This window comes from Parambassis ranga, chromosome 9 (assembly GCF_900634625.1).
Source record: "Parambassis ranga chromosome 9, fParRan2.1, whole genome shotgun sequence".
In the NCBI taxonomy this organism is placed as follows: Eukaryota; Metazoa; Chordata; class Actinopteri; family Ambassidae; genus Parambassis; species Parambassis ranga.
In genome coordinates this window covers 22,697,834-22,725,697 of record NC_041030.1, presented here as the reverse complement: position 1 = coordinate 22,725,697, position 27,864 = coordinate 22,697,834, and the positions used below count along the sequence as shown (strand labels likewise).

The following is a 27,864-nucleotide window of genomic DNA, read 5'->3' as shown; positions in this document are numbered from 1 at the left end:
AGTCAGATCTGATTCGTCACCCGGCTGCATCAATACAAAGTGAAACTGCTCTGAACTTCACCCCCTACACTTCCGCTGAGTTCAGCAGCAGGAAGCAGATTCTGTGTTGAGACACCAGCATGCGGCTCGCTGAGTGTGTGTCACACATTAGTGCCAGCACACACGCACACACACCAGGAGAGCCATGAACAAGCGCAGTAAACTGAGTAAGTCTGAATCTATTTGTTTTTCTTCACACAGAGGAGCTCCTGCCGGCTGTTTGTCCGTTCTTCTTCTTTAACGCTGCTCTGGATGCTGAAAGTAACAGAAACACAGCAGCACGCTGACTGTCAGACCTCCATGCTGACGGGAACAGGGACATTTGTCTCCTTTGTCCTCCTTTGTGGTCCAAACTGAAGAGCTAATAATCGGGAAGGACCCCGTTAGACTCTGGTCTCTGTGAAGAGTCTGAGTCTGACCGCCTGCATGCAGAGGGAGGCTCAGAGCCCAGGCATGTTTGGGGGGGCAGCGGGGTCCTTGAAGCTGGAACCAGAGCTTTGGTTTGCTTCACAGTTTGTACCAGAGAGAACCAGTGGGTCCTGAGTGTCAGTGTCTGTCCTGGTCGCTCTCTTCTTGTAGTCTTTGGTTCCTCTTCAGCCGGGGCCCCTTTCTTCATTTACACTTTTGACATGTTGACATTGGCATGGCAGCAAAAATGCTGACCGCAGAAGGGAACGGTTCTTCCTTTGAAGTGTGTTCAGTGTTATGAACTCGTGTTTTAACCCCTAACCTTAATCAGGAGTTTTTAATGCTGAACCCAACCTGCCTCCGGATGTGGACACTGTGTGTGGCTGTGTCTGTTCTGTGATTGGAGGATTATTGAGGACTGTTGAACGTCCCAGTTCCAAAGCCTGGCTCTCCTGGTGATGAAGGATGGATCAGGCGGATCCTTCACAGCCCAACACGCCCAGGATTCATCACACTCTGCAATCCGAGCTCTGGCTGAAGAGTAAATCTTTGACCGTCTAGGCCTGCAGTCTATGAAGTGCAGACCTCCATAGAGGACGTCCTCTGGAGGACACAGCTGGTCTGGTCTCTCACCGACTCGAGTACTTGAGTAAAGCACCTGAAAAGTGTGGTACTTTGACGCTGTGTAAATATCTGACGTGAACTGTGACAGAACGTGATCTATGGACACTGAGTGTCTCTGTGTCTTTGTCCACTGTTCCCCTTTAACAGTAAACAAAGCACAGAGGCGTCTCTGTGCAGTGACGGCCGCGAGTTCAGCAGAGACAGTGAGGGTCTGCTGTGAGGACAACGGCTCACTGTCCACTGTGTCCCAGTGTCTTCTCCTCAGGACCCCGATCAGTCCGTCCCGTAGGCTCAGTCAGGATGACTCAGGTTAACACTGCTCCACGTTCAGCAGCGTTCAGCTCATAATCAAACACTGTGATGGATCAGAACATTTTCTCAGCCCAGAAGTACGAGTCCTGATGTTGACTAACTTATTATCTGATAAATATCTGTGGAAACAGGAAGCTGACACACACACACGACGAGCAGGCCACAGACCTGTGTGTGTGTGTGTGGACAGTATGTGCAGTTTGGGGAACATGAATGTCTGATTAACCCCCTGCTGACTCTCTGTGTTTCCTTGTTTTCTGATGGGTCCTGCAGGTTTTAAATGGTTCGGGAGCCTCACCAACCTCTCCACCCGCCGGCAGACAGAGAAGGCCAGCACCAAGGTGATTCCAGAGCGTGATGGGATAGGTCCCAAGGCTGAGGGTGCGGAGCAGCCGGTGGACATGGAGCCGTGCCTCCGCAGCCCGGGCTACGCCCGCTCCAGCGACATGTACACACATGTGGGCACCGTGCCCCGCAGCGAGAGGCAGAAGAAGAGCTGCAGGGGGCTGAAGGAGAAGAAGAAGAAAGAGGAGGAGGAGACGACCGGAGGGCTGAGCAAGACGGGGGATCATGTCAGAGACTCCCCCCTGCTCAGTGCCCTGTCCAGCCTCAGTCTGAGCAGCATGGAGCCGCCTCAGTCCGCACCGGCCCGGCTGCTGCCCACCACCCCGACACCCAGCCGGGCTTCACCTCTGACCTCGGCGTCTGACGGTGGCCTCTCATCCTGCCACGAGGCATCCAGGAGCCAGCATGCTTCAAACACGGCGTCGCCCCAGGATGTGTACGTGCCCATGGACCCGATCACTGAGGCGGCTCGCAGCCCTGTGGGCCCCCGATCAGAGAGGCCGCGAGGAGTCACATGTGCACAGGAAGCCAGCAAGCCCAGCAGACAGGAAGCAGAGAGCGCCGCCAGGTGAGCCGGTTTATTTATGGACAGACTCTGTCATGTTTATGATGAAACTTTCAGTGATGTAAAATCAAAGTGAGCTGAGACCAAGGTTTTATTTAATGACTTTTTTAAAAACAGGAACTGATCATTATAAGGGGGTGTAAATGACGTCACAGCCCTTTGTGAGCGCACTTCCATGCCACATGTAAAATTATTGATGAACCGCACTTTAAAAGAGAGAGCTGCAGGGAGCATGCGCAGTGTGGGCGCGCCGCGGTCAGCGGCAGAGTGTGTCGGCAGCAGAGTGTGTGTCGGACTGTGTGCAGAGAAGATGTGTGAAGTTTGGGACGCTCGGAGCACAGAGAGGTGAGCGGCTCTTTACAGTGTTTAACAGGAGCGGGTCATCACTGCGTGTGTGTGTGTGTGTGTGTGTGTGTGTGTGTGTGTGTGTGTGTGTGTGTGTGCGTCCATCATAGTGACTCGCCTGTGTCACTGTTTAAGCGGAGCAGTGTTTGTGGTCAGTTTGCAGCGTTAAGGCTCAGATGTGGACCCGGTTCTTACATAAGAGGCGCGACCTGATCCTGCAGCGCGCACACTGCGCTGAGAGGAGTTTGTCTGCGTGTTCAGCTCAGAGCAGGAGTCTCATTAATATCACTGTCATCATGTTCATATCGATCAATCGATCAATCAATCGATCGATCAGTCAGCAGGAGTGACTGTACTGAGTCTCTGCTTCAGCAGGAGGTCCAACGACACTGTAAAAAAGTCACGTGTTGTTTTTAGCAGATCAACAACTTGTCAATAAAAATCCCTTTTTATATAGAAACAGATCAATAATTTATTTGTAGAAATCCAGGCTTTTCTTTATCAATCAGCTTTTTGTGTCGTCAGCGTTTCTTCTTCTGTTGTTTGGACTGAGTCCTAACACCCAGAATCCAGCGCTCTGGGTGTTTATGGGGGGCCCACAGGACACGTTGAGGTCCTGGCTGGACGTCTGGCATGGACGTTCTGCTGAGGCGGAGAGAGTTTGGAGATCTCCAGACCCCAAAAAGCAGCCATCACTGAGCGACAGACAGAAAATGAACCCACACGTGGAGCGTGATGTTAGTGAAACCCACCATCAGTGTGTATTCAAACATAGTGATCCATCTTTAGACCCACCCTGACCGCTGCACCTGCAGTTTCGTGTCCTCTGGTCTGAGTTGCTGCAGCTGTGTGTTTTTTGATCATGATGATGGTTCTATGTTCTGCATTATAAACACCTTTGACTCAGATGAAGTCTGTGACCTGCAAACTCTTCCGTTCATGTGGAAGAGACTAAATGAGAGTGAACCGAGGCAGAAAGTCTGGAGCGGTGCTGGTTCCAGGTCTCGTCACTCTGTTGTAAAACCACCACACCTCCTGTGTGAGTGTGACCAACTGTGTCATCACGCTCTGACCCGGCAGCTCTGACAGGTTGTGTTACAGTTAGCCCACAGCTTCTCGGCTGCTCGCTGCTCGCTGCGTCCCGTCACAGGCAGCTTTCTCTTTTCTCTTTTATGAATAAGCGTGAAGCAGAAGTGGTTTGTGAGGCCGAACCACTGTGTTGGTCCACTGTGTGTTTGTGGCTGATCTTTCTGTAGAAGTCACACTTTGTTTGGGATAGGGTGTGTGTGCGTCTGTGTGTGTGTGTGGATGATTGATGGTGTAAGAGCCGCTGGCAGAGAGGGAGCAGGAAGTGCTGTTAAACCTGTTGCTGGTTTGGGGGGGGGGGGGGGTGTCCCCTCTGTGACACAAATACAAACAGCTGTGTGTGTAGCAGGGAACAGTGAACTCATCTGGAGGGACTGGACTGAAAATACTGTGAAAAGGCTTTATTATGTAAAATTAGACACATTTATTTTAGAAAAGGTCTCTGTTCTAACCTGCTGTCCCAGAGGGGGCGCTGTGCAGGCAGTCCAGAGTGAGTGGAGCCTAAAAATGTAAAGTTTAGAGTTAAAAACTAAAGCATTCTGCTCACTCTCATCATGTTCTCATCTGTTCTGATCAATAAAAGCATCAGCCAGCAGCAGCAGAGCCCCTACAGAGATATATGTGAGGACTCCGCTGCCATGGGGGGAGGACCTCCTGTCCCCATCAGTCCTGATCTGCACTGACCAATCAGCAGCTGTTAGCAGCATGCTAGTGTTTGATGGGCTAAATACAACGTATAGCTTTAAGAATGATGATAGATGATAGATGAGATGTGGGGAGCTATGCTGCGTCTCTTCATCTGGAACTTGTCTTTGCTTTAGTTCCACTTAGTTTTTCTAAGATTTGTTATGTTATGAAGTGTTTTTGTTAAAATAATGAATCTATAATCAGTTCTTATGAGAAACAAGATGGCAGAAATAAACACAAGCCTCCAGCAGAGAGGAACACAAACTCAGAGTTTCTCATGATTCATGAGAGTGTGTTCACATCTGTGTGTGTGTGTCTGTCTGTGTGTGTGTGTGTGTGTGTGTGTCTGTGTGTGTGCTCGGAGCTTGGGAACAAAAGGTCACCTCCCCTGACTCGTGGAAATATGCAGTGAGTTGAGGGAGAGGTCCAGTGCTGCCAGCGGGCGGCGTTTCCCTGACACGTCCCAGCTCTGCTGTCACACAGGAATCACAGCCGTCGGTGTGAAGCGCCTCGGGGCTCCGGCGGGTGCCGCCGGGCGCCGCTTCGTGACGCCCCGAGCCTTCAGACGTGGCGAGGAGCCAGCAGCTGTGATGGAGACAGAATGTTTTCTTCTGCAGCTCCGGCAGCAGAAAGAGCCCCGTCCTCCTCCACAGAGGTTTGTTGTGTTGCAAGTTGTTGCTGGGTGGTGTCGAATGAACTCACTGCTGCTGGCGCAGTTGTGCAAGAGGACAAACAGACAGGAGACAGAAACACTGGCAGCAGGAGAGGCTCACATGGTCATAACAACTTCTCCTTAGTGCTGTGTAGCAACAGCGCTGGCGCTGGTGTTACCCTCTGTTGCCACAGCGATAGCAACACGTCAGTCAAACCTGAGCGGACCACACCCCGTCGTCATGGCGACGAGCAATCCAACATCTGAAGAAATAAAGGAATCAGCCGCTGACAGGTGACTTATTACCTCCTGTATCTGTGTCACATGGTCTCCGCCTCCTAGCAGCCATGTGTCACATGACACACACCTTCAAACATCCTGACACCAACCAATCAGGCCCCTTGACAACCATGGCGCCAGCCCCTAGAGGCTGTGGGGGGAACTGCAGGTTCATCACTGTGTTGTAATATCTGGTAACAACAGCGACCTCTGTGGCCATGTGTGGTCATTACAGGACAGAGACAGCCCTCTGTTTTTGTGCATTAACTTGACAAACATCATCAATATCAATATTTTTGTGTTTCTTTTGTTTTCCAGCCAGCCGGATGTGTCAGACAGCAGTGGAGACTATGTGAAAGTAAGCCTCGTGTTCTTCTTTATCTTCTTCATCTGTGGTTTCCGTCTCTTTCTGCTTCTCTCACTTCCTCCTGTCAGACTCCACGCTGTTACAGCCGCCTGCTTTCTGCTGCTGCGACCCGTCCACGCCACTCTCTGGCTCTGATTCAGGCAGCAGGTGACACAAAGGACTCAGGGAATGCAGGCTACATATTTTGGAGCTGCCTCTGTTACCCGCGGCGACCGCCGCATCCTCTACTCTGATTGGAAAACGTGGAAAGAGAATTTCCAGTTCATTGACTTATAATTGGATACTTGACAAACACACTTGTCTGAATGGGACAAGCTGGTAATGAATGATAATGCTAATGAAATTAAAGCTATTCATTGGAGGCTCCGGGTCTTATCCTCACACACACACACACACACACACACACACACACACACACACTTGTTTTGAAGTGGTCCTGGCCCAGTGCCCAGCCCCTGATTCATAGTTCAGTGGGACAAACCATTCTGTCAAAGCAGAGGGGGGGTAGGTGTCGGAGGAAAGAAAAACAACATGTCACCTCTACAGCAGTAACTGTAAGGGTGTGTGTGTGTGTGTGTCTTAACAGAAACATTCCCAGCCTGTCCTCTCTTTAAACTCTTGATATACAGTAGTCGTGTTTGTATAAAAGACACAAAAGACAAAAGGCCGCTGAGTGATGACCCCATCTCACAATGACGTTGCCATAGCAACAAGGCCAAGACTCCAGCGCAGAACTGGGTTTCGGGCCCCTGGTGCCGCCAGTGTGGATGCCCCGTGTGGGAATGCCCGGGCTGTCCTCCCTCCCTCCTCCTCATCGTCCTCTGTGAACGCACAAACACACAGAGGGCTGAAATGTGATGAGACGTTTGAAGTTTTTGTGAACGCAGGAAGCGGCAGCAGCAGGAATGCAGTCGATAGATAACGATGGTCTGAGCTTGTGTCGTTGTGTTGTGTTGTGTTCCTGAGTTCGTCATGCCTTTCCAGTTTTCCAAGGAAAAGTTCTGGTTGGAGCCGCCGTCTGAGGCACTGAGGAAGCAGCTGGAGGAGGAGCTGAAGCTGAGCAGCAGCAACCTGAAGAGCCACGCCTGGTACCATGGAGGCATCCCCTGGGAGGTCTGCTTCTCACACACACACACACCACCCAGTCATCAGAACATTTAGAGCAGCAGTGTGAAGTGATGTAACGGGAAATTCACCTGAAGCTTTGTGATGTCACTCTGTGGTAAGAGTGGACTTTTCAACCACATGTTTCCACTTTAACTTCCTTAAAACGAACAGGAACTTCCCAGGTGTGAAAGTCCCTCGGTTGCATCAGCCGCTGCAGGATGGCACTAATCTGCCCATAGCCTGTGTTTACATCTCACTGAGCTTCGGCTTGAGTTTAACCAATCAGCATTAAGCCCAGACCAGCGGTTTAAAAAATGCTCTTCAGAAGAAACTACCCAGCAGGAGGTACTTCTTCTGTAGTTCCAGTGAAGGAGTGGGTGACCACAGTTACATGTCAGACTCCAGCCTGCAGCAGATCTCAGATCTCAGATCTCTCAGGTTATTTACAGGACGACCTCAAGACAGATTAATGATCCTATCAGTGAGCAGAGCAGCAGGTGTAACCATGAATGTAGGACTTCAGCATGAGGAGCTTCCTCTGACATGTTTAACTGTTTCCTCAGGTGTCAGAGAGCCTGGTGGTGAACCACGGCAGTTTTCTCATCAGGGACTCTCAGTCCAGTCAGGGCGACTTAGTCCTGACCAGCCGCTGGGAGCAGAAGGCTCTGCACTTCCTCATCAGGAAGGTCGTGGTTCAGTCCGGCGAAACGTATACTCGGGTCCAGTACAGACTGGAAGGTGAAGGCTTTGAGTCCATACCAGCCCTCGTCCACTTCTACGTGGGCAGCCAGGCGGTTCTGACCCGGTGGAGCGGAGCTCAGATCCTGCAGCCGGTGAACAGGACGCTGCCGCTCAGCTACCTGGAGACGGCCTTCTGCACCGCCGCCAGCACGCCATCCTGCCGTCAAGGGCTGAAGAATAGCATCATGGGAGGAGAGGAGAAGGTCTGTCCAAGAAGGTGAGGTTTCACTCAGCAGAGCAGGGATTGGAGTTTTGTTTCTTTTTGACACAACACACAAACTTGTCCTTCAACTGCTCTGAGACAGAAACACAACATGAGCTGCTGTGTTCTGATACCATCTCTCTCTCTCTCCCTCTCTACATGCAGTCCTTCCTCTCACCACAGGGAGGCAGATGTTAGCAGAGAACAGGACATCCACACTCCCTTGACTGCAGGAGAATCCTCTCACTCCACTCCCTACAGCAACAGTGAGTTAAACACAGGGCTCTGTCCTCTGAGCATGAAAATGCTCCTTCTAGTAAAAACAGGTGGCGCTTCATCAAAGTTTAAACACAAGAAACCAACAGATAAAACTTATCAAGTCATTAAAAAACTCCAAACCCTTACTGATGTCCTTGAATGCATCAGTAATCTAGATTTAGGTACACATGATAGTGTAAGAGGAAACCGGTAAGCTGCTATACCTACTGACGGTAAAACTTCCCACCTGCCCACAGAGCAGTAACATGATATGTCAGCCTTTATTGTTCATAGAAAACCAGTATTTAATCTGAGACAATACAAATTATTGAGCAGTGATGCAAACTGTTCTCCTCCATGTCCTTTCAGTAAACATGTGTATTACATTACATCTGTTACAATTTACACACGACAGCAGAAAAGACAAGATCAGAGAAACATAGTAAAAGAAAACATAATCACCGTTTCCTTTGAGTTATCAAGGACCCAAATCCCAAAAAAACATATTTTTTTTAGTGTGTAATATATTTATTGGGTTTTCAACAATATAAAGATACATATACAAACCCAAATAAACAGTTACTTATATATATATATATATACATATATACAGATAGAAATACACCAAAACTAAAACAAACACAGTTAAAAACCCCCCCTATACAAACTGTCGTCACTGTCACATGAAAAAAAAAGAGAAAAACACAGATATTCCGATTAGAATAAGCAACTCAGCCAGAATAATTAAAAATACATAAATAAACAACCACATCCAATTATTCCTGGATCTGTCTCAATGGTTGGTCAAAAAAAAATAAAAAAGGTCTCCACACTTGATAGAATGTCTTTTCAGAACCTCTTATCCCATGTCTAATTTTCTCCAGTTTAAGATTAAATAGCACATCTTTAATCCATTGTGACACTGTTGGTGGGGCAGGATCCTTCCACTTCAACAAAATCAGCCGTCGGGCAAGTAGAGTTGAAAAAACAATAAGCCTACGCCCCCCAGTGGGCAACTGTAATCCCTCCACAACGACCCCAAAAAGCAACAAGAGTGTGTTTAAAGTTATTTTAGTTCGAAAGAGCTTCACATACAGCTTCCCAGTATCGTTGTCTTTTGGGACAAAGCCAAAACATATGAATCATTGTGGCTTCTGCAGATTTACATTTATCACAAGTGGGGTCAAGTTGGGGATAGATTCTAGACAACTTAGACTTAGAGAGGTGTGCTCTCTGTCAGATATATTCAGTATTCAGTGGCATTAGTTCACTCTTATGTATATTTAATTTATACCCAGAAATTTCCCCAAATTTATTAAGGAGCTCCAGAATTGAAGGGATGGTTGTTTCCGCCCTTGAATCATACAGCAGGAGATCATCCGCGTACAGAGATAGCTTATGTTCTGTGCCCCATCTTAAAATACCTCAGATAGAATTGTTACTCCTTATGGCTATGGCCAAGGGTTCAATAGCCAAAACAAAAAGCAGGGGAGAAAGGGCACACCCCTGTCTAGTGCCACGGTGTAAAGTAAATGGTTTGGAGCAATAAGTATTTGTAAGAACCATTGCTGAAGGACAGGCATACAATAATCTAACCCACGATATGAATTAATTAAACATATTTTTTTTACATTACAGTCTCTTCACACAGTGGCACTAATAGCAGTATGACTATGAAATATTCAAAAACAAACACCGGTAAAATATTCTGATAGAACTAAAAACTCACTGTGACCTCATTTTATAAAGTTAGAAATGATTTACAGATGTTTTTAGGAGATAACCAACAGAAACATGACATCATTACAAACTGTTCACAACAGACCCTCAGTACAACACACACTAATAAACACAACAAACCATCATTCCTTTTTGACTTTGTTTCTAGAAAATACCCTCTGCCAGAGAAACCTCACTGCAGAAACAAACACAACACATACTAGCATAATAACTGTCAGCAGAAAGACCACCACATCAATGGAGTAGTACTGGATTGTGGACATCTTGTAAGAGTCTGTTCTTAGGTGTGCTGCTCCTTTGTGCCTCATGACAAACTCAATCCAGAACATGGCACGGTCCAGGGGTTTCATGGGCTGATCTCTGTGCAGGCTGGACAGAACCTTCATCTTCTCCCTGTAGGATGGCTCATAGAGTACCTCCTTCAGCGCCTCCAGGAAGTTGTCTTTGTTCACAGTTGCGATATCCAGGACTTTGGCCACTCCTCTTGCCTTCATCCGGAAGAAGTTGTCAGGCTGGTCGAACATGAGGGGCAGGCCCAGCAGGGGGACACCGTGGTAGATGGCCTCCTGTATTCCATTAGTGCCTCCATGGGCCACAAACAATCTAGTCTTGGGGTGACCCAGGAGGTCATTTTGGGGCAACCAGTCTGAAATCAATGTGTTGTTACCAAGGGTGGATGGTCTTTTGCCTTTGTGCCTCCAGATCACCTTCTGAGGAAGCTGCGCAAAAGCAGCAGCAATGTCCTCCGTGAGGTCCTCTGGAAGTTTTCCAACCAGGGTCCCCAATGTCATGACAATAATGCCATGTTCACCAGAGCTCTGCACAAAGTCCTCTAGTTCTTTAGGCAGGGGCTTGGAGGGTTTGCACTGAAATCCCGACATGTAGACCACGTTTGGCATTGTGGGTCGTGGAAACTCAAAGGTGAAGTCATTTCTCATCAGCCAGATGTCTGCTGACTGAAACAGCTCCATGTAGTGGACGTCACTGCCGAAGTGACGATGGACGAAAGGTTTTAAGTGTGGTTCTGTGACATACCAAGTGTGAAAACATGTGAAAAAGTAGTACAGCATGTTCTTGACTCGCTCAGTGAACGTCATCTTATCGGTCAGCTCTGCCCCCGGTAAGGGGACATAGGAGAGCGGGGAAGGAGCAATTGCTAGATGTCCCTCTCCTTGAACAGTCCATCTCACATTAAAGACGAGTGGAAGACCCAAACGGTGACCCAGAAGAACCCCTCCACCAATCGCAGGATCAGTAAGAAACAAGTCATATTTGGCATCATGGAGGCTCTGCATCAGTTTGGTGTCTTCAAAAATCCCCTCCATCATTAGAAACAACTTCTCATTCATATCAGACATCTGTTGCATCAGTTCATGCTCCAGAGTCAAACGAGTCCAAAGTGAAGCATCTTGGCGCCGCAGGCTCAGTGTTCTCACTACAAATGACCCAAAGAGTTCCTCATCAAAACCAGCAGAGGAATTTATGGTGATGGACTTGTAATACGGGGACTCTGACTTGATGTACCAGCTGTCATACGGCCGCATCACTGTGATTTCATGTCCTCTGGAGTGAAGCTCCTCGATGATGACATTCATGTTGACCCAGTGACTTCCATCCACAGGAAACACCAAAACCTTCCCTCCATTTGCCAGGGGTGCTGAGCAGAGCAACACTGCAAGTGTCACCAAGGCTGGTCGGATCATCTCTGAAAGAGATTCTGACAAGAGAAGTAACAATGTTAGATCTGTTCTTTTCAATAAGGGATATGAATATTGCAAACGACTAAAGATAAATGAGCTAAAATGACTGAGCGGACTATGATAAATCCTCTCATTTGACGACTCTGGTAGGTGGTTTAAAAAAAGACAAGTTGCAAACATCTTAAACCTGAAAGCTTTGAAGAAACCCTAATGTGGCTGGAATCTTCAGGCGTAGTTGTTCTGAAGGTTGAGAGCCCTTACAAGGTAACTCAGTTTTTTGCTAACTGTGATCGAATCAGGCTGCACCCTTGGGGGCCTCAACAATGATGGCAACATGGAAGTGCCAAATACTCCTGATGCTCAAATGTCCACGTGAGGCTTGTTCCAAATGTAAGTTAATGTCCACAGGCTCCTGTGTTCAAATGCCCGGCGTTACAGCAGAAACATGTTAATGCTGGAAAAAAGTGAAAACACTGCAAACTTATCTGACTTACTCAAGTCCACACGTCTGGATGTGTTCACAAATTTCAGGCTGAAAGAGTTCAAGTTCTAAACTTTATATTAACATAACAGCTTTATCTGTTGTTGCGATGGCGCAAATACAAATTTCAGAAGTGTCAGCTTATATAAGCTACCTAATGACTTTCCATCACCAAAACTGATGCCTTAGCCCCACACAGTGGTGAGAAGAAACGATGTGGGTCCTCGAAGCAGAAGGTGCAGATCAGAGGTCTGGTGTAATGTTACATGGGGCAATATGGGCTTTAATATTTCAGCAGTAAATCATGTTGGAATTTTTTATTACAACATACTTGTTAAAACAATATTTGAATCCGACATTGGTAAAAAAGAAATCATAAACAATATTTAATTACCACCCTGTTTATATGATGTACAAACTCAGGACACAAGTGCAATTATTAAAGAATTATTTTATTTGTTTATTCTAAAATATTTAGAAATATTCCAAACCAATGACTTCTGAAGAATCATTCGAAATCAGTCCTGAAAATGAACTAAGAATAATTTGTTTGGCTGTCTAACCAAATAGTGCAGTATAATGATTCACTGATTTTGAGATCCTGCTGACATACAGGTGAACACACAACCACAACAGAAACGTGTGGGTGCTTTCAGCTACACACACCCAGACACGTTAGGACACCACTGACAGACTGTAAATGCTGACCAGAACAGATTACAGACCATCTTGCAGCCTCTTCATCATTCCTTTTTGACTTTGTTTCTAGAAAATACCCTCTGCCAGAGAAACCTCACTGCAGAAACAAACACAACACATACTAGCATAATAACTGTCAGCAGAAAGACCACCACATCAATGGAGTAGTACTGGATTGTGGACATCTTGTAAGAGTCTGTTCTTAGGTGTGCTGCTCCTTTGTGCCTCATGACAAACTCAATCCAGAACATGGCACGGTCCAGGGGTTTCATGGGCTGATCTCTGTGCAGGCTGGACAGAACCTTCATCTTCTCCCTGTAGGATGGCTCATAGAGTACCTCCTTCAGCGCCTCCAGGAAGTTGTCTTTGTTCACAGTTGCGATATCCAGGACTTTGGCCACTCCTCTTGCCTTCATCCGGAAGAAGTTGTCAGGCTGGTCGAACATGAGGGGCAGGCCCAGCAGGGGGACACCGTGGCAGATTGCCTCCTGTATTCCATTGGTGCCTCCATGGGCCACAAACAATCTAGTCTTGGGGTGACCCAGGAGGTCATTTTGGGGCAACCAGTCTGAAATCAATGTGTTGTTACCAAGGGTGGATGGTCTTTTGCCTTTGTGCCTCCAGATCACCTTCTGAGGAAGCTGCGCAAAAGCAGCAGCAATGTCCTCCGTGAGGTCCTCTGGAAGTTTTTCAACCAGGGTCCCCAATGTCATGACAATAATGCCATGTTCACCAGAGCTCTGCACAAAGTCCTCTAGTTCTTTAGGCAGGGGCTTGGAGGGTTTGCACTGAAATCCTGACATGTAGACCACGTTTGGCATTGTGGGTCGCGGAAACTCAAAGGTGAAGTCATTTCTCATCAGCCAGATGTCTGCTGACTGAAACAGCTCCATGTAGTGGACGTCACTGCCGAAGTGACGATGGACGAAAGGTTTGTAGTTTGGTTCTGTGACATACCAAATTTGCAAACGTGTGAAAAAGTAGTACAGCATGTTCTTGACTCGTTCAGTGAACGTCATCTTATCGGTCAGCTCTGCCCCCGGTAAGGGGACATAGGAGAGCGGGGAAGGAGCAATTGCTAGATGTCCCTCTCCTTGAACAGTCCATCTCACATTAAAGACTAGTGGAAGGCCCAAACGGTGACCCAGAAGAACCCCTCCACCAATCGCAGGATCAGTAAGAACCAAGTCATATTTGGCATCATGGAGGCTCTGCATCAGTTTGGTGTCCTCAAAGATCATCTCCACCACCTTAAGCAACTTCACATGCATATCATAGAACTGCTCCACCAGTTCATACTCCAGAGTCAAACGAGTCCAAAGTGAAGCACCTTGGCGCCGCAGGTTCAGTGTTCTCGTTACAAATGACCCAAACAATTGCTCATCAAAACCAGCAGAGGACTTTATGGTGATGGACTTGTAATACGGGGACTCTGACTTGATGTACCAGCTGTCATACGGCCGCATCACTGTGATTTCATGTCCTCTGGAGTGAAGCTCCTCAATGATGACTTTCATGTTGACCCAGTGACTTCCATCCACAGGAAACACCAAAACCTTCCCTCCATTTGCCAGGGGTGCTGAGCAGAGCAACACTGCAAGTGTCACCAAGGCTGGTCGGATCATCTCTGAAAGAGATTCCGACAAAAGAAACAGCGATGTAACATCTTTCTAATTTCAGTTGCTATCATTGTGCTGCTTTTTCTGCCTAGATCAGACGACACAATTTTAGCCCGACTGTAACCGTTTACGCAATATTACATTTTCTCTCTACATGTATGCATCAGGCTGGGTTACAGAGCACCTTATTAAAACCTCCATTGACTCCATACACACATGAACATACAGGTAGCTGTTCGCCTTCCTCTCTGAAAACGTTGTTATTTCTCTCAATGCCTTTTGCTCTTTGATGTTGTTTCTTGACTTCCATGGTTGTGGCCCTTCCTCTGCCAGTTGTAATGTTAATTTTAGTAGCCACATTTTGCTCACTGCATTTTATTTTGAAAATCGGCCCGATCTCTCTGGTGTTCTGGAGCCTGACTCTGGTCCCCGATCTAGTTGGTGCAAATTAACGCATCTTGGGCGTGACACAGCTCCAAAATAGAACCGGCACGTATCTTTTGTGGAGTGTAGTGTCGCGTCTGGGACGCTTCTGAAACAAGTTTAAACCCTCTTTGACATGAACAGGAAAATGATCAATCTGTTGAGACTGAAACCTTTTCTTGTTTTGTTTTTTTGTTTTCACTGGGCTGTATGGCTCTCAGACCCGGTCTCTTGTGGCTACTTGAGGAACTGCAGTTATTGGTTTCATTTCACAGTGCTGGGAGGTTTTGCTTGATTGGAAACATGTTGGCAAACATCTTATATTCAAAAGGCTCCTGATCAACAGTTAAATCCCTTATTCATTTAAAGAATGTGGTATTACACATTCTAGGTAACACTGCTACCACTGAGACACCAGTCACCTGTTAAAGAACCCACTGAGTTTGTTTTCTGAGCCCTCAGACGGTTGTCTGGCAAACACCGTCAGTGCTTGCCAGACAACCGTCTGTTTACAAATCTCCAAATACATTTTTTAAAAAAGAAAAAAACACATTTCCAAGTGACCCCAAACTTTTGGACGGTAGTGTCTGTATCCCCCAGATATGAGGCATGGTCACGTTGCTGATGTCATTCAATCACAGGACAAACGGCCACAGAGGTCTGTGATAGAGGTGCAGAGCGCTGAACCTTCACTCACTAAGGTGGTTGTTTACAGCCTGCTTTTAGGGTTTTATAGGTACATTTTTCCATTTATGACCAATTCATTTTGCCTGAAGGATGTTAAAGTGTCAAAATGTAGTGTATAAGGAAGCCACTGCATGGTTATGATGATGATATTTCAGTCAGTTTTAACATTTCTAACCTTTTAGCTGGAATTTGGAGAGATGCTGGTGGTGCTAGAAGATGCTTATCTGGATAAGCCTTGACTTTATGCAGCCTGTCACTACCTGAACTAGCCAATGTTTACGTGGAGTCAGGCGCTGAGCTTTCTGTGGCACCAACCCTCACACTGGCGTCAGACTACAGTGTTTCTGCCGGTTCACTCTAGCGAAGGTGTTAGCAGGTCTGTTCGGGGTTAATAGCCTATAAAAACAGTAGCACTCCACACACCTGTAAAAGCCGTTGGCCCTCACCTGGTCACAGTTCTGGCACACAGGTGCCCTTCATGTGCAGGCCTTAGGTGTGTGTGTGTGTGTGTGTGTGTGTTTATACGCGGCTGGTCTCTGAATGGTTATTTGTCAGAAGCTTTTTTCAGCAATTAGGTAAATGTGTCTTTCTGGATTATTGAATGCCTCCTGCTCATGTTTCATTATTAAATATTGTTCAAAGATTCAGTAAAGGAAATCCTAAATGGCACAACTGCACGCAACTCCACAGAAGGCTGTCATTATTCCTTCAGGCATGCTGCAGCCAGACTTACTTACATAACCCCCACAATCTCTGCAGCTCAACAACAGCTTCCTGATTGCACAACTACAGTGTGGGAATTCCTGCCGCTAAATCCCGGCAGGTTTCCACATGCACAGGCAGTGGATGTTTCCTCTCCAGTTTCACAGCTTTGTGTTCCTGCGGTGATGTGTGTGGAGCCCTACGGGGGATTTAAAACTGCCCGTTCTGTTTACAAGGTTCAAGTTTGCAGGAGGTTTAGACACAAAGTCACAGAATCTAAATGATTCAAGTTTAAACATCTGTTGTGTTTACTAAAGGTAATACACTTACAACACAACATTGTGGTATTTGCAGGTGTTGAATAAATCCTTTCCCTAAATAATGAAAACTAAAACTTTAAACACCAAAACATGTTTAAAATGTATGAAACAACGCCATCCTGTTATCTCTTGTCAGCTATAGAACCTTTATCAGTAATAAATTACATTTCTGTCGACCATTGCATTTGTTTTTTGAATATTTCTTTGAGAACCCGAGCAAAGGCGTGAGTATGAGTAGTATTTTAAGAAGCTGCCAGGTCAGTCTTTTCCTTTTTGGGAAACATCTGGAAGTTATAACTTGGCTCTGCAGCATGTGTAACTCCTCAGACTCTGTTCATGCAGATAAACACGCAGCAACACATTTTCCTAGACTCACATTCCAGCAAAATGAAAATCAAACCTCTAAAACTGATGCCTGCATCCAAACACTTACCGAGTGTCAGCAGATCTCAGCGCGAGATGTTTTGTACGTGCAGGTCCTCTCACTGTCTGAACGCCTGCCTGCTGTCGGAGGGCGTCGGCACTGAGGTAACAGGAGTAAAGTTCAGAATGTGTGTGGTGTGTAGCAGCAGCTCAGATTCAGGCACTGAACTGTGAGCCTGAGCGTCAGATGTAGTGCTCTGTGTTGTTGCAGGTTAATGATGAACAAAGCCTACAGAGAGCTCCACAGTGGGGAAATGGCTTAAGGCGAGATCCAGTAAAAGAAATCCCAAACTGCACAACTGCATGCAGTTCCAGAGACTGACTTACATAACCCCCAGAATCTCCTTAACAGCAGGAGTCTCTATTGCAATTTTTCTAAAATTAAAGGGTATTTACAACAGCTGCCATTTAAATGTAGTGTTGTAGTGTTGTTCTCAGAGACTTGGTTGTGTGATAGTAAGACGTTGGACATTCAACTAGAGGGTTATGAATGATTTGAACGGAACAGGTTAAACAAAAGAGGAGGGGGTGTTGCCCTGTTTGTAACGAATGGTATAACATGTAAAATAATTGACCACATGAGTACAGTTATTGATGATTTAATGGAAAGTGTAACTATTGAAGTAAGCAGGGAAAGATCAAAGAATATGTTAATCGCTTGTATGTATAGAACTCCAGGTTCCTGTATCGACCAGTTTAGTAAGAAGATCTCTGAGTTATATGAAAGGGAACAGCTGATAGTTGTTTGTGGGGACTTTAATATTGATTTGCTAAAATCAAATGAACATAAGAAAACAGCAGAATTTGTCGATACCATGTTGAGTTTGAGTTTATACCCACTAATAATAAAACCCAGTAGCATAAGGAGGGATAGTGCTATATTGATTGATCATATTTTTGTGAATTCCACAGGTAAAATGATCCAAAGTGGATTATTAGTGACAGACATAAGTGATCACTTGCCTGTCTTTGCTGAAACAAAGACCCAATGAGACTAACAGGCTGGTTAGACTGAGAACACTGGAAGCAGTAGAAGCTTTTAATTCAGAACTGACAAGTCATAACTGGCAGGAAGTTTATGTAAACAACACTAACAGGGCTTATAATGCATCTTTGGAGACGTGTATGTTATTATACAATGAACATTGTCCTGTAAAAGAAATGAGACTAAAGGCTAATGAGATAAGGAAACCTTGGAAAAAGCTTGTAAAAAGAAAAATCAGCTGTACAGAGAGTATATAAAGCACCAAACTAAGGACAAAGAGGACAAATATAAAAACATAAAAATAAACTGACAGCTCAAACAGCACACATGTAAATCTTTCCCTGCTCACACTGTTAGAGAAGATGGTTCTGTTACAGATAACATTCAGGAGATTGTTAACATATTTAATACTTTTTTTGTAAGTGTGGGTCCAAATTTAGTAAAATAAATTCCACATAATGAAGGGAAAGTAAAAGACTTTAACACTTCTGTCAATAACTGCAGCTCCATGTTTCTTGGGGGAGTGTGTGAGAGTGATGTGTTAGAAGTAGTTAGAAGTAGTCGGTACTGGGAGTGGAGCTGGAGTCTGTGGTGGAGGTGACAGAGAGGAGGATACTGAGGAAACTCCTCAGTATTCGTAACAACACGTCTCACCCCCTGCACGACACACTGCTGTCCTACAGGAGCACATTCAGCGGTAGACTGAGACTACGAGGAGCAGCACAGAACGCCACAGGAGGTCCTTCCTGCCAGTGGCCATTAGACTGTATAACTCCTCCCCTTTCTGTAGGGAGAAGCGCTAGATAATCATGTCAGGCATCACTGTCATTCCCTCCACTGGTCTACTGGTTTACTTAGCACCTTACATCTCCATATTTGTATCCATGTATCATATATTGTGCTCATACTGCGTACTGTACTCTGATTTTGGATTATAGTGACACTTATACTCTTATACTGTACTTAACTGCATTTAATGTAACTTGATACCTCAGGCACAAGAATTTCCTTCGGGATTAATAAAGTTTTATCTTATCTTATCTTATCTTAGAAAGTTTAGGAACAAAAGATCCACAGACTCAAACAACATGTCGATAATTCAAACTGTGATTGATTGTATAGTTGAACCCTTAACATATATATGCAACATGTCTTTTTCAACTGGAATTTTTCCAGAGAAAATGAACCTGGCAAAGGTATTTCCTGCTTTTAGAAGTAACAGATCTGCATCTTTAGCAGTGATGGATTTTGTGGAAAACACATCAACAGCAATAGATAATAGGCAGTGTGCTGCTGGGGTTTTTATAGATTTGAGCAAAGCTTTTGATACGATTGATCACTCAATACTGCTGCAGAAATGTGAACACTATGGAATAAGAGGAGCTGCAAAAAGCTGGTTAAAGAGCTACTTGAATGACAGATCTCAGTATGTGGAGATTAATGGTACAGTATATGTTGTGGAGCACCTCAAGGATCAGTCCTGGGGCCAAAGCTGTTTATACAGATCTCAGCGCGAGATGTTTTGTACGTGCAGGTCCTCTCACTGACTGAACGCCTGCCTGCTGTCGGAGGGCGTCGGCACTGAGGTAACAGGAGTAAAGTTCAGAATGTGTGTGGTGTGTAGGAGCAGCTCAGATTCGGGCGCGTCACATGTAGTGCTGAGCTAAGGTCACTGTGTTGTTGCAGGTTAATGATGAACAAAGGCTACAGAGTTCCTTTATTCATGTGTAATCTCAGTTTTTCTTTTGCTGATTTGCAGTTTTAGCAGCATTTCTAAACATGAACGTCGGCTCCTCTGGACAGACGACTAACAGAATGAGAGGAAGGATTTGACTATTGATAAGATCATCTGAAGCGCAGCAGCCCTCTGGTTCCAGTGATGCTGTTCGACTCAGTTTCTAGTGTATGACCCTCGTGCTTTTTGAAAATTGTTCTAGCCTTTTCTCTTTTTTGGTACCTTAGCATATCTGTCTATTTGACTCGCGCCTGTTTCCTGGACCCTCCGCTGTTTTACCCTGTTGTACCTCTGCCTGGCTGACTGACCACCTGTGTACCGACCGCCTTCCGTATAAAGATCCTGTTTATTGCTCACGCTGACTCTTGTTAGATAATGTATGCCCTCACATGGTGGGTGCACTTTAGAGACAAGTCTTCTTTCAAAACACTTTTAGTTATGGCACCTGATGTTGGTTAGTTTGAGTTTGTTGAGAGCACCAGATTAATCTGCAAATTCATTAATTAATCCGCCCCACAAAGTAGTCCCTAAAAATGTACTTAACTTGAGTGGAATGTGTGTGACTGCAGACAGAGGAAGTGGTTTTTAGAATTTTTCCATCCTCTTCTTCTCCAGCCCCACCTTCCAGAAGTCCGTGCAGCAGCCGGGCAGCCAGCATGCCTCCCTCCCCATCCCTCCCCAGGAACTCTCCAAGCAGTACCATTCACAGGCCACACCGAGATGGCCTCCAGCCTCACCTGAACCAGGACAAGCCCTCTTCTGATGCAGATGTGAGCTGCTACACAGAGCTGTACCCCTCTGGCCCTCATAGCTACGTAGACAGGCTGCAGGCGGAGGAAGCCTCATCCAGCGTGGACCTGCTGAGGGCGGAGGATGGGAACGTGTACTTCTCACCTGTGGTGGAGACGGCCTCTTGTTTCAGGCCCAGCGTATACCGGTCGCCGCTGATGGCCAAGGAGAATAAACCTCTGGAGGTGGCCATCCTGCGAAGGGTGAAGGAGCTGCTGGCAGAGGTCGACCCCCGGACAGCAGCCAGACACATCACCAAGGCCGACTGCGTGGTACAGACACACTGTTACACTGCAGACAAACACAGACAGACACGTCAGCGGTGTCTCATGAATCACATGATTCTGTGCTTCTCAGGTGGCCAGGATTCTGGAGGTGACTCCAGAGGTGCAAAGGATGATGGGAGTGAGTTCAGGGATGGAGCTTCTCACGTTGCCCCATGGCCAACAGCTGAGACTGGACCTGCTGGAGCGGTGAGTGGATTCCTGTCCAAAAAGTACAGACAGTGCAGGGGACAACGGAGCAAAACCATGTTCGTAGCAGACTGTTAACATGGAGGCAGAAAACTTACATACAGAGACTGTTAAGGCACGTCAGTAGGTGCTCAGAGTGGTGATGTTCTTTTAAGGCAGCAGAGGTTGGTTTTTCAACCAGGCTCAGCTGCAGTGTTGTTAATATCTGGGGGCTCAATCTAATGTCACCCCCAGGTTTCAGACCATGGCCATCATGCTGGCGGTGGACGTGTTGGGGTGCACCGGGACGAACGAGGAGCGGGCCGCCCTGCTGCATAAAATCATCCAAATTGCTGCTGAGCTGAAGAGCACCATGGGAAACATGTTCGGCTTCGCTGCTGTGATGAGAGCCTTGGAGCTGCCGCAGGTAAACGTTCAACAAGCAGTCGTATCTATGTTATCTGTATCGACAGAGGCAGACAGGAAACAGGTGATAATAACCTCACACAGCAGTCTGACCATTTACTGTCCTGTTTGTCAGGTGTCCCGCCTGGAGCAGACATGGACGGCCTTACGACAGCGACACACAGAGGGCGCTATTCTCTATGAGAAAACTCTGAGGCCGTTCATGAAGAGCCTGAATGATGGAAGAGGTAGAGATCCTGCTGGTGGAGACATGAGGGAAGTTTGTCCTATATCAAACCGTCTTCTCCTTCTCCGTCTTTCTCCTCCAGAGAGCTGTCCACTGTCCAGCACCACTTTTCCCCACGTCCTCCCGCTCCTCTCCCTGCTGGAGAAGAGTGTGGCGGTGGGAGAGGGGACGGAGCCGTGGGAGACGGTGGAGGCTGGGGTGGATGTGGTTATGTTCCACCTGGGGGCAGCAAGGACCATCGCTCAGCTGGGAAGTATCTACTGCTCCAACGCTGAGAGCAGACTACACGGTGAGACCCAGGGCAGGACCATGTGTAGGCTCAGGCTTGTGGTGTTAATACCACAAGGATCAGTCTCTGTGGTTCGCCCTGTTTATCCTTATTACCCAGCAGTACTATCATTTCAAGCATTAGCAAACCAGCACCACTGAGCCTGCAAACAGACACACCACTTACTGAGCAGGTGTGTTCTAGGTGCAGGGACCTGCAGGGTCTGTTTGCTGTCCTATCTCCCCTCCTGCTGACGCTGGTTCGATGTGGTGATGTTATGTTGCAGGTTTCCAGGAGCAGGCTGAGGTCCTGGAGCTCTTCCTCACTGACTTCCAGTTGAGGCTGCTCTGGGGGAGCAGGGGAGCAGAGGAGAACCAGGCTCTACGCTACTCTAAGTTTGACCAAGTGTTGACGGCCCTGTCCAACAAGCTCGAGCCGCCGATCAGACGACGCTGAGTCGCAAACCTCCCACAGAGATGGTCCTTATGCTTCCATCTTTGCTTGGCCATTAAGCACACAACAGCTTTCTCTGTATGTGATAGCTGACGTATTGATCTGCCTCTCAGAATAAAAGCTCACACAGTCTTGGAATAAACCACTGAACGCAGGACGATGGAGCCTCTGGAGGTCTGAGGTCTCTCATGGTGTCTCAGAAAAGTACTTTATCCTGCTGCAAACAGTCTGAGGTCAGTGTGCAGATGTGGAATGTTTTTGTCCGTCTGAAGGCTGGACCTTCTCTGTACAGCCCAGTGACAGAAGCAGTGTGTATCTGCTCAGCAATATTTAAAGCTCAGTATTTCCTCTTTTTTATTATCATTTATTATCAGTACGTGAATGGAAGCACTCGTTTGTTATCTTACACAGTATTAATACCTAATATTTATACATGAAATGTGAATAAATATCTTTACCTCACAGGGATGACGGTTTATTGGATACTTTTTTGAAGTAATACGGGCTTTGATATTTATAACACCACCAAGTTTTTATTGAGACAAACATACCTGTGGGATCCTTATCTAGAAGTTGTTGTGTGTATTTATTAGTTTGTTTTTCTGAACATTTCCAGACACAGCAGTACTTGTTATTGGTGTATGAATGTATATGCTGCCCTCTGGTGGGTACAGAGTGAAAGTGCATTCACTTCTTTTGTTTTTGTTCAAGGTCTGTTTGTTTGCATTTTCCAGCTGGTTCACAGAAAATAAGATAAAATTAAAGCAGCATGAAACAACATGAAACTACATAAACAAAACCGCCTGAGTCAGTCCGAACTACCCCCCCCCCTTCTTCATTATTACCACATTTATTGATAGGACACAATTTAACTGATAAAAATGTAATAAATTCATTAAGCCAAGATTCTTCCTGACTATGACAGAAGGGTTTTCTGCAGGGATCTGAGATCTGATGCTGCTTCAGATACAGTAGACAAAGCACACTCCAAATTTATTAAATGGCCAATTTTACCTAAAGTAAAGAAAGAAACACTTTAAAGTCATAAACAAAATTTATCCTGTGGCAGAATTTCTTAAAAAGAGATTTGGTTTTGAAGTGGATCAGTGCTATTTCTAGAACATCTATTTTTCTACTGTCCTATTACATTTTTGGACTGATTTAAAACATTGGATTTCTTTAAAAATCAATGATGTGCCACTTTTTGAATGATGTCATATTCTTTTTTATATGGATCACCTGCCTCATCCATTTCAGACCCTGTTAACACCCTCATCCTCCTGGGTAAATATCAGATCCACTGTGCTGAATGGAGAAAGTGTAAACCTTCCTCTCCTGAATGAATTTAAATGTTTTTTTTCATCACTTCTAATTTCTCATTTCTATAGTGTTTGTATCTCACCCTTGCTGCTGTGTTTTTATTTAAAACTAAATGTATCTTCCTTCTCTTTGTGTTTTATTTTGTTATTCTTTGCATTTATTTTGTGTATTGTGCCTCATTTCATCTGTGTTTGTTGTCATCCTCTTCAGAGTTTGTATATTTAGTTGCTTAAAAAAAAAAAACTAGCAGTAGCCGTAAACACGTTTCCTGATCTGTGACCCTCCAACGTGTCCACCGCCCCACCCCAGATGCCTCTTGGGTAATGTAGTCTTCATGGACACAGGGCTCCGGGTGTCTGGACGTCTTCCAGGAAGCAGGAAGAACTACACGGTGCCGGTCTCGGTGAGGAGAAGGCTCTGAAGCGTCCTCTGTCTGCCAGCAGGCAGCCAAAATGTTGGCCCTGCTGTCTGCGCTGCTTTTATTCGTCTGTCCTCCGGCCTGCGCTGTTTTCCAGACTCTTTACTGCACTTTGTCAGACAGCTGCGACTGCGACTTCAAGCCCGACCTCAGAGGTAAGCTGTGCAGCTAAGCTAGCTGGGTGCTTACGGCTAGCCGGCTAGCTGGACAAGAGACAGGCACACAGTTCCGTTAATCGAAACTAACATGAGACATATATGTGTATTTGTTTTATTGAATGATGTTCGCTTTGTGGAGTTTTATTGAGCAGTCTTAGGTCTGTAGCTTATGGCTGTTGTGACGATGTTATGCTAACTAGCTAGCTAACGCCACCGGAAGTGCTCTCTGCTGGACATGAAAGTAGAAAGGTTGGGACGAATCTTTGTAGTTTTGTTTCTATGCATTGATGACAGCAATACTCTATATGTAAGCACAATTAGTCAGCAATTAGCCTCCTAATTTGCAGAATGCTGCATGCTAACAGACAACAGACAGACAGACCTGAGAGGTTTATTTTCAGCATCAGTGTCACTGACTTTGCCTCCAAATGTCCAGACTTAGAGTGGGATCTGTACAAGAATGTCTTCGGTCAGCACCTGGCTCAGGACATCGTGTCAGAAGAGTTGGCCAGGTTCCTTCAGAATAAAAGCCCCGAGAGACCCCTGGTGCTGTCATTTCATGGCTCCTCTGGGACGGGGAAGACGCTGGTGAGCTCCATGCTGGGAAACCACCTGTACGGCTCCGCCATGAGCAGCCCGTTCGTCCATCAGTTTGTCCCCACGCTGCACTTCCCCTCACCGCACAGGGTCAAACGGTACAGGGTAAGCTGAGGGAGCGGTGGTGATTGATTATCTTCTGTGCTTGATGATGACTTGTTTGATTTTCTAATGTTTGTCCCCTGTGTTTTACAGAAGGAGTTAAAGAGCTGGGTGCAGGGGAACTTGACCGAGTGCGCGCGCTCTGTCTTTATTTTCGATGAGATGGAGAAGATGCCTCCGGGCCTCATCGACGTGTTGGAGCCGTTTCTGGGACCGTCTCATGTTGTGTTTCGCACCAACTACCGCAAGGCCATTTACATCTTCATCAGGTGCTCACACACACTGTCAGGCCAGGCCGGGTTTCTTTTATTCAGAGCTAGGGGTGGGCGATATGGCAAAAAATTTATATCACGATTCTTTAATGATAAAATCACGATCTGGATTTTATCACGATTTGTTTTTACATTGACACTAATTTGCATGTTTCTGTGTAAATGACGTCAGGTAGCCTTAAGGTAGTCACTTCTCAAAAACTGTCAGTAGATCTACAAGTAAACTCTGATAACGTGCACTCAGTATTAGTTTTAATAAACATGAAAATTTAATATAGAACAAAATAAAGTTTTATTTCAAATAGGTTAAAAGAAGACTAATGTAGTTCTGTAAAGTTTTATTCAACAGTCATTTAAACAGACTGAAGTGCGCCTCCTAAGGTTAAACAATAAATACAGTATTGAGACTTAAGTAACTCTTAAAGTTCAATGTGATTTAGAACAAATGATCAAACTTTCATGGGAATCATATCTAAGGACAAACGGAGCTGCTGCTGTCAGCTCTGTCCACCGTTTACTAGAGTCCTCATGGAGCCTCTTCATCAAATGCCTGCGTTATTGTTTTGGTGACGTCATCAGCTGTTGCCTCTGTCTGCATCTGATGTACACACACACACACACACACAGCTGCTGACGGCACAACAGCAGCGAACCTGAATATAACGAGCTGGTAATGTTCAGAGAGGTGGGCGCGTACGTGCTCGTAGCATTATAATACACGTGACACACGTCGCGCGCACACACAGGCTTAGAAGACGCGCCGCTGCTGCCGGCGGAAACAGCACCGAACATAAAGGTGGAGTTGGTTTTAGGGCCCAGTTCTCTGTTCTCTTTTCGTTTTCAGCCGTAGCTTCCTAACAGGGAGGCTGTCACTGGCTGGTCAGGTTCACATTAAGCGCACTGAGAGTTGGACGAGTGAAAAAAACTCATGCGTCTGCGCGAACATAGAACTGCAATTAATATATAAAAAAAACAAATAAAAACGATCTGTCCGTTCTGGTAGATCGCCGATATGTTCAAATCCTTCATGATCATTTATCGTCAAATCGCACAGCCCTACTCAGAGCTAATGCTCAGGGTGGGAGTGTTCTTTATGGATGTTTCTGGTGTGTTTTTCCTGCAGCACCACGGGGGAGGACGTGATCAACAGAGTGGCTCTGGAGAACCGGCAGGCTGGACGGGAGAGAGAAGAGATTAAATCTGCTGATCTGCAGGACGCCATCGCAGCGGCGGTGTACAACAACAGCACCAGTAAGAGTCCCTCATGGTTATCGAGCACCGTCCTGTAATGGCACATGCTTACACCCTGAACACTGAGCTCAGGAGCAGACGTCTGATCAGATGCACTCTGACCCTCCAGGTGGATTCTTCCAGTCCAGCATCATCCAGCAGAAACTCATCACCCGCTTCGTGCCCTTCCTCCCGCTGAGCCGATGCCACGTGGAGCGCTGCGTGCACTCACAGCTCTGCCAGCGCGGCAGCTGCAGCCGCAGCGATGTGGTGGAGGCAGTAGGGGGCGACATGATCTACACTCCCGTCCCAGGACAGTACTTCTCTACCACAGGCTGCAAAGCGGTCCCTGCCAAGATCAACTTCTTCCTGTGAGTTGACAGGGAAGCCATCTTTGTTTTTTTGGAGGTTAAAGGGAAACCCCCGAGGTGAGTCACTGAACAGAGACAGATCTCTGAGAATCATGAGGTCAGAGCAGCATGTCCGGAGCCGCCGAGGCCGCCTGCAGTGTGAATCACTGCCACGCTCTACCTCAGCTCTGCCTTCAAGTTATGAACTGGAGTTGGTGCAGCGGACCCACAGACCTGCAGCTGAACCTTTTACTGTATTATTTAATTAATTTATTTTATCCTCTAATGCCACCGCCCCGTCACATTCACACATTCGTACAGCTGGGCACATCTGGAGCAGCTGGAGCTTCAGCGCCTTGCTGGTCTGTCAGCGGGCTGACGGCAGCAGGCTGGAGTCTCTGCAGCAGTGTTTAGTTTAGAAGGAAAGCTTCGTCATGTCTTTGCAAGAATTTCTAAATGTCTTAAACAGATTGATGCATATTAAACATCACCGGGGTTAAACAGTGAAATGTGAGTTTAACCCTTCAGCTGATCAGGACGAATCAGAACATCACAGGCCGGCATGAAGAGCTGCCAGAACTGTGACAGGTTCTTGCTTCACTGCTGGCCTGCACATCATCACTTCTGCCATCAGGGGGCAGTAAAGGCCTCACTTTGCCAAGAGTGGAAGAGGTGAAGGAGAGTTCACTGCAGCTCGGAGCATTTAATTCAGCCATGAAAGCAAGAAGGGTCCATTTCATGTATTATCACCCAAAGTGCACTTTATGTCTTCGCTCTGTCAGTATCTGAATACTAATCTTGAAAACGTGCCACCACTTTAAAGTGTTTACATCTGAGTGTTTTTAGGACTTACATACAGATGAAATGATTTTTTGGAAGTGCAGCTCTGCACAGTTCCTACATGGACACAGTGCAAACTCTCTGTGACTGCGGCGTTCAGCTGCCGTTTGTACTTGAACTCGGTGTTTCAGAGTCCACACATCGTTCAGTCATGTCCAGGATGAACTCATTAACCTGTGACGGTGTTACCCCCATGATCCGTGGAGGTGGGTGAGCAGCGTCCTGACAGCCGTACTCTGAGGGCTGCGGCCGTCTTTGCAGCTGCTGCGGTGTCTGGATGTTCGGTGACAGAAGTGAAACTTTTGGTACAACAGTGTAAGATAAAAATAAAAGTTTAATTACAAAACAACCTGCTGCGAGAGTCTGAGATGAATGTTCTTCTTCCTCCACTGAACTCTTCCTCAGTATTAAAATACTGAGGAAGAGTTCTGC

General features: G+C 46.3%; 3 protein-coding genes and 2 pseudogenes across 6 annotated transcripts in view; 3 read left to right on the top strand and 2 right to left on the bottom strand.

The window, feature by feature from the left end:
• The window catches only part of fras1 (Fraser extracellular matrix complex subunit 1), a 379,111-nt gene that overhangs the window by 182,868 nt on the left and 168,379 nt on the right, over positions 1-27,864 (top strand). The window lies entirely within an intron of this gene.
• Positions 95-22,613, top strand: LOC114442034 (SH2 domain-containing protein 3C-like). The gene is made up of 12 exons (XM_028415293.1): positions 95-206; positions 1,657-2,296; positions 5,661-5,700; positions 6,694-6,822; positions 7,380-7,774; positions 7,925-8,025; positions 20,147-20,592; positions 20,678-20,793; positions 21,028-21,199; positions 21,314-21,425; positions 21,507-21,713; positions 21,979-22,613. The coding sequence occupies exons 1-12, from the start codon at positions 185-187 to the stop codon at positions 22,146-22,148; spliced, it is 2,550 nt and encodes an 849-aa protein (XP_028271094.1). The 5' UTR covers positions 95-184; the 3' UTR covers positions 22,149-22,613.
• LOC114442036 (UDP-glucuronosyltransferase 2A2 pseudogene) lies at positions 8,666-11,652 on the bottom strand (annotated as a pseudogene).
• LOC114442038 (UDP-glucuronosyltransferase 2A2 pseudogene) lies at positions 12,373-16,975 on the bottom strand (annotated as a pseudogene).
• LOC114442049 (torsin-2A-like) lies at positions 23,791-27,781 on the top strand. Its single transcript, XM_028415319.1, has 5 exons — positions 23,791-24,038; positions 24,478-24,743; positions 24,834-25,009; positions 26,136-26,263; positions 26,373-27,781. The coding sequence occupies exons 1-5, from the start codon at positions 23,918-23,920 to the stop codon at positions 26,615-26,617; spliced, it is 936 nt and encodes a 311-aa protein (XP_028271120.1). The 5' UTR covers positions 23,791-23,917; the 3' UTR covers positions 26,618-27,781.